Here is a 6,348-nt window from a genome sequence, read left to right as displayed (position 1 = left end):
CCTGCCTCAGCCTCCTGACTAACTGGGATTACAGGTACTCACCACCGCACCAAGCTATTTTTGTATTTTCAGTAGAGTGGGGGTTTCACCATGTTAGCCAGGCTGATCTCGAACTCATGACGTCAAGTGATCTTCCTGCCTCAGACTCCAAAACTGCTCGGATTACAGCGTGAGTCACTGCGCCTGGCCAGGAGATGATCTTTGTAACAAAACCTCTGAAAAACTCCAAACCCAGAATAAAAAAAAAAAAAAAAAAACACACACACACACAGCAGGAAACGTCTGAATCAGTCAGATTCCCCTACAACAGCACACTCACACTGGCTGGCAGTAGCCACTTTTGCCTCTAAGATGAAACTCTGATCATTGTTCATTAAAAAAAGGGAAGGCCTGGTTAGGTGGCTCACACTTGTCATCCCAGCACTTTGGGAGGCTGAGGCAGGAGAATTGCCTGAACCCAGTAGACAGAGACCAGCCTGGGCAACATAGTGGGATCCTGTGTCTACAGAAAATACAAAAACTAGCTAGGTGTGGTGGCATGTGCCTGTAGCTACAGCTAGTTCGGAAGCTGAAGTGGGAGAATCCCTTGAGCCTGGGAGATCGAGGCTGCAGTGAGCTGTAATTGCAGCAATGCACTCCAACCGCGGCGACAGAGTGAGATCCTCTCTCGAAAAAACACAAAAGAGTAATGCATCATTGGGCAGGGTGGGTCACGCCTGTAATCCCAGCACTTTGGGAGACTGAGGCCAGTGGATCACGAGGTCAGGAGATGGTGACCATCCTGGCTAACATAGTGAAACCCCGTATCTACTAAAAATACAAAAATTAGCTGGGCATGGTGGCATGTGCCTGTATTCCACAATCTTCCAGCCACCCTTTCTTGCACCTGTCTTGTGGGCTGGGGGACCCAACTTATGGATTCCATCTTCCCAGGGAGAAAGAAAAATCAAATCCTTCAGTATCTCTTTTAGGGTATCCTCTGCTGTATTTACATGGAGGATAAGGCACTCGATATCTAGTAGCCGAATGTTACATTTGTGTAATACGGAGCTATGTTGGGATAAAATAGAATTTGTTTCCTCTGAGACACAGGTAGAGGTACGTCCACACTGACCTGGGTGGCAGCCACCTCTTCCTGCAGTGCCAGGCAGGGCATGCTCACAGATCTGGGGAACCTCTGGGGCTCCTGGAGCCCCACAACCTCCTTACTAGCACCCTCTCCCTCTGGTGGCTGTGACAGCCCACACTTGGTCTTGGGTATCCCCTGCTTCTTTGCTTGCCCCTCTTCTCCCCACGCTGCACATCTCTGTCTCCCACTGTCCCCACTACGTCCACGATTGCCTCTCCCTCCCGGCACTCTCCATCTCTAAGGGCTCCTTGTCTTGGAAAATGAACCCACAGCCTCTACCTTGCGACTGGGGACAGAACCCGGAGCTTGTTCAATTCTCCCTCCCTCCCTCCACCACACACACATTTCCTCCTTAATGTTTCTGAAGTCAGTGAGCTCCAAACTCAGCCCCTCCTGCACCTGCCAGCTGTAGGACCTGTGACAAGATGCCTACCATCTGCCTGGGACTCCTTCTCTTATCTATCATATAGGCATAACGATGGTAGTTTCCTCCTTCCAAGGCTGGGGAGAAGCAAGAGGCCAAGGTGATGGGCTATGGACAGTCAAAACAGCTCCCATCCTGCCTCCACCTGGGGCTGGTGTTTCAAGTCCGTTGCTTGTGAATGGAGCTTTAATGTCTCCATTCACACACAAATGTTTTATTCTAAAATAGACTCCCCTCTGCTCTTCCCTTCCCCACAACTCTTTCCCCTCTGCACCGGGCAGTGGTACCTGTGAGAAAGAACTGTCCCATTCCCAAATCATCGTCCCCACCCCAGCCCCCAGGCCCTTGGTTGGTGAGACCCTTGATGGGCAGTCTCATGCTTCTGTCCAGGGGACTTTCCCACCGCTGATCCCCTGCATGGAGACTAAGTGGACTCTTGTATTCCCTGTCCATCACAGGGTCTACAGCGCACACATCTTCCTCATTCCTCCATGTTCCCCAGATGGCGATTTCATCTGTGTCTCCTCCCACATACTCCCAAATGGACCTCCCAGCCCTAGAACACGAAAATCGTTCAGAGAGCAAAGGCCAAGATGCCCAACCACCTGCTGCAGAATCCTGCTCCAGGACTGAAGTATATAGTCTCTATCAAAATAAAAACTGGAGGCCAGGTGTGGTGGCTCACGCCTGTAATCACAACACTTTAGGAGGCCAAGGTGGGAGGATCGCTTGAGCCCAGGAGTTCAAGTCTGCATTGAGCTATGATCATGCCACTGCACTCCAGCCTGGACAGAGCAAGACCCCCATCTCTAGAAGAAACAAACAAACAAACAAACCCAACAACTGGAAACATCCTCCTCTAGAACGGTGGTCAGGAACATCTGTCTGCCTTGTTCCCTGATGTCTCTCCAGCACCTAGAACAGCGCTCAGCACGAGGACGCACTCATTAGGGTTTTGTTGAATAAATGACTCCTTTGACACAGCAATTCCACTTCTAAGAATCTTTCCTAAAGAAACATTCACACACGTGCACAGAGCTGTGTGCACAATAATGAGAGGAGCAAACAACTGGGGAATGTTTGCAAAGGTTTATTAAATGTCAGTAACCGATACAGGGGAATCGGATGAGAGGAGTACATGCTGAACAGGAAACGGAGTGGCGGGGGCTTGACCAGGACGCATGGCAATGGGGAAAAGCAGATGGGAGATGCTTATAGTGGTACTTGGTGTGAGTGTGTGTGTGTGTGTGTGTGTGTGTGTGTGTGTGTGCGCGCACGCATGTGTGGTGTGTAAATGGAGAGGAAAAAATCTGATATTAAACACTCAGAACTGCCCTCAGTCGTCACATCTGGGGAGACAGGAGGGTAGTGCTGTTCTATGCAGAGAATACCTGACTATACTTGTTTTTTAAGTAGATGCATGGATACACAAACCGAAATATGCGTTAAGTATGTCTTGCTCATCAATGAAAAGGATAATATCTAACAGAATGACACAGTGTAAGAAAATACAACGTAAACGCTAACACCGAACTCTTGGCACACTAAGAAAAATGACGCTCAACTTTTCACTGTTGTGAACACTTGCTTTCGCTTGCTATACACCTGATGACGAGGGGTCCGCAGCCCTGCCCATGTTCGTGAAAGGTCACCACGTTCTGCTTCTCATCATGGGCATGTGTCATATCCCCGAAGCTGAGGCAAGAAGAGAGAAGGAAAGCAAGTGGCAGTGAGTTCCCACTGCCCAATAACTCAATCTCAACTCCTCCTGACCTGCAGACCCTGCACACTCTGATTCTGCCCTATCTCAGGACCTGCACACGCCTTCCACGGTTCCTTGAAGTGAACCATCTGCTCATGCCACAGTGACTTCCTCACCTGGTTTATCCATTCCTAGGCTAGAGGAAGGTGTGGCCGGCATATCAGGGCTGACCTGGGGTTTGGGAACGCACAGCATCCGGGGTAGGGAGGATCCCTGGATATACAGGGCAGGGAGTAGAAAGAGCATGGGAAATCTCATCATTCAGCCTCAATGCTGTACCCTAGAAAATTATGAGAAGGGAATGATTGGGGGAACAATTGACAAGATGGGATACTGGTACCATAACAGAATAGCACATCTGCAGGGATGTGGGGGGTGAGCCGAAGGTTCACTTACGGAGTTACTCGTCATCTTCCTCAGGGTCGCTGATCTCTTCATAAATCACCAGCTGCTTTCTCTCACGCAGTCTGTGGGTCCAGGCATGTTTCCCCCTTTTGGGTCCTATGATGGGGAAGAGTTGGCAGATGAGGGTTGGGTAGGTTGGAGAGTGTTAGGCTCTGTTTTCTCAAAAGCAGGAGATGCCTCCCCCCTCGCAAGTGCCCATGGGCCTTCTTTATCCAGTTTTCCCCTTCTCTGGCTTAGAGAGGCTGAGACCTTAGACCCACACCAATACAGGCCAAATGCCAATTAAAGTTTAACTTCTGGCTCCTTCCGTTGTGAGGTTTAGATTCCCAACATCTTCACTTACGGAAACATTCACCCATACCTCCTTTCATTCTGCAAGTATTTGTTAAGGGCACACAGGCATACCTCGTTTTATTGCACCTCATTTTCATAGTGCTTCGCAGATACCGCTTTTTTTTTTTTAGAAATTCTCACCAATTTTACACTTTTCCATTATTATTATATCTGTTATGGTGATTTGTGATCAGTGAGCTTTGATGTTATTATTGCAATTGTTTTTGTTGTTTTTTAATATTTTAAAATAATTTCTGTTCTTTATTTTGTGGGTACACAGTAGGTGTATATACTTATGGGGTACGTGAGATGTTTTGATACAGGCATGCAAATGCGTAATAATCACATCATGGAAAATAGGGTATCCATCCCCTCAAACATTTATCCTTGTGTTACAAACAATCCAATTACACTCTTTTAGTTATTTTTAAATGTATGATTAAGTTATTATTGACTATAGTCACCCTGTTCTGTGTAAATGTTTTGGGGGTACTAAGAACTGCGCCCACAGAAGATGATGAACGTAATCGATCAATGTTGTGTGTGTTCTGACTGCTCCACCGATGAGGTCTTCCCTGCCTCTCTTCCTTTTCTTGGGCCTCCCTATTTCCTGAGACACAGCAATACTGAAATTAGAACAATGAACAACCCTACAATGGCCACTAAGTGTTCAAATGAAAGGAAGAGGCGCATGTCTCTCACTTTAAATCAGAAGCTAGAAATGGCTAAGCTTAGTGAGGAAGGCCTGCTGAAAGCCAAGACAGGCTGAAAGCTAGGCCTCTTGCACCAAACAGCCAAGCTGTGAATGCAAAGGAAAAGTTCTTGAAGGAAATAATAGTATATACTGCAAAGGAAAAGTTCTTGAAGAAAATAATAATACTAATACTCCAGTGAACGCAAGAATAAGAAAGCAAAACTGCCTTACTGCTGAAATGAGAAAGTTGGAGTGATCAGGATAGAACATGAAACCAGCCACAACATTCCCTTAAGCCAAAGTCTAATTCAGAGCAAGACCCAAACTCTCTTCCAGTCCATGAAAGCCGAGAGAGGTGAAGAAGCTGCAGAGGAAACGTGTGAAACTAGCAGAGGTTGGTTTGTGAGGTTTAAGGAAAGAAGCTGTCTCCATAACATAAAAGTGCAAGGTGTAGCAGCAAACCCTGATGGAGAAGCTGCAGCAAGTTATCCAGAAGATCTAGCTAAGATCACTGATGAAGGTGGCTACACTATACAACAGATTTTCAGTACAGATTAAATAGCCTTCTATTGGAAGCAGATGCCAACTAAAACTTTCATAGCTAGAGAGGATTGACTCCAACTTTGAAAGAAGTTCTACTGTGGGTAAAATGCTATCCAATAGCATCACATACTACAGAGAAATCTTTCATGAAAGGGAGAGCTAATCGATGTGGCAAATTTCACTGTTGTGTTCTTTTAAGAAACTGCCACAGCCACTCCACCCTTCAGCAACCACCACCTTGATCTGCCAGCAGCCATCAACACCGAGGCAAGACCCTCCACCAGTAAAAAGAGCGTGACTCACTGAAGGCTCAGAAGATCGTTAGCATTTTTTTAAAATGAATTATTTTAAAATTAAGGTAGGTACTTTTTAGACATAACGCTATTGCACACTTAGTAGACTACACTGTAGTGTAAACATAATGTTTTTATGCACTGCAAAACAAACAAAAAACAATGTGTGTGACTCACTTTATTGCAGTGGTGTGGAACCGAACCTGCAATATCTCTGAAGTACACCTGTACTGGGTATCAGGCATTGAGCTGAGTAAGATATGATCCCAGGTTATCACAGATAGAATCGCCTGAGCACCGTTCATGTCATCAGCCTTTCCAGACTAAATTTAATGCCTCCAAACAATCTATGAACTATGATTCTTTATTTCCATCTTATGGACTGGGAATCTGGAGCTGAGAAACTTTGGAAGACTTGCCCCAAGTCACATGGTTTTTTAATATGGATGACGACTCCAGTCTGTGTCTCTGGAAGTCACGTCTGACATCTCATCTGGAGCTGGGCGAGCTCCTCAGCCCAGCCTGGACCCAGGCTTGTCTGGGATCCATGCCACACACCCAGTCCACACACCTGAACATAGCCAGGGAAGCCAGAGGGGTTGTTCCCAAATCGTTTCCTCTTACCAGATCTCTCGTGAATCTTCTCAGAGCTACTTGCTTTTCCCGGGGGGCACAGCTGTTTCCCATCGTTCTGTGAGCCAGATGCTTCTGGCACTCCCTTCGAATCATTTCCTTCCTCTGCTGGCTTCTCGGGCATGATCTTTA

General features: G+C 46.7%; 1 protein-coding gene across 2 annotated transcripts in view; it reads right to left on the bottom strand.

Annotated features, from left to right (window-relative positions):
• Positions 1–2,627: 2,627 nt before the first annotated feature.
• LOC129025033 (putative protein SSX6) overlaps positions 2,628–6,348 on the bottom strand; it is a 66,059-nt gene continuing 62,338 nt past the window's right edge. Inside the window, exons 6-8 of one of the 2 annotated variants that reach the window (XM_054472481.1) lie at positions 6,208–6,343; positions 3,712–3,816; positions 2,628–3,248 (exon numbers count right to left, since the gene is read on the bottom strand). In XM_054472481.1, the coding sequence (XP_054328456.1) occupies positions 3,716–3,816; positions 6,208–6,343 (237 nt within the window). In that variant the 3' untranslated portion in view covers positions 2,628–3,248; positions 3,712–3,715. The remainder of the gene's footprint in view (positions 3,249–3,711; positions 3,817–6,207; positions 6,344–6,348) is intronic. The other variant, XM_054472480.1, reaches the window with a different exon arrangement.

The sequence above is a fragment of the Pongo pygmaeus genome, chromosome X (assembly GCF_028885625.2).
Source record: "Pongo pygmaeus isolate AG05252 chromosome X, NHGRI_mPonPyg2-v2.0_pri, whole genome shotgun sequence".
In the NCBI taxonomy this organism is placed as follows: Eukaryota; Metazoa; Chordata; class Mammalia; order Primates; family Hominidae; genus Pongo; species Pongo pygmaeus.
Note: the sequence above shows the minus strand (reverse complement) of the source record. Positions and strands in the feature narration are given on the sequence as shown.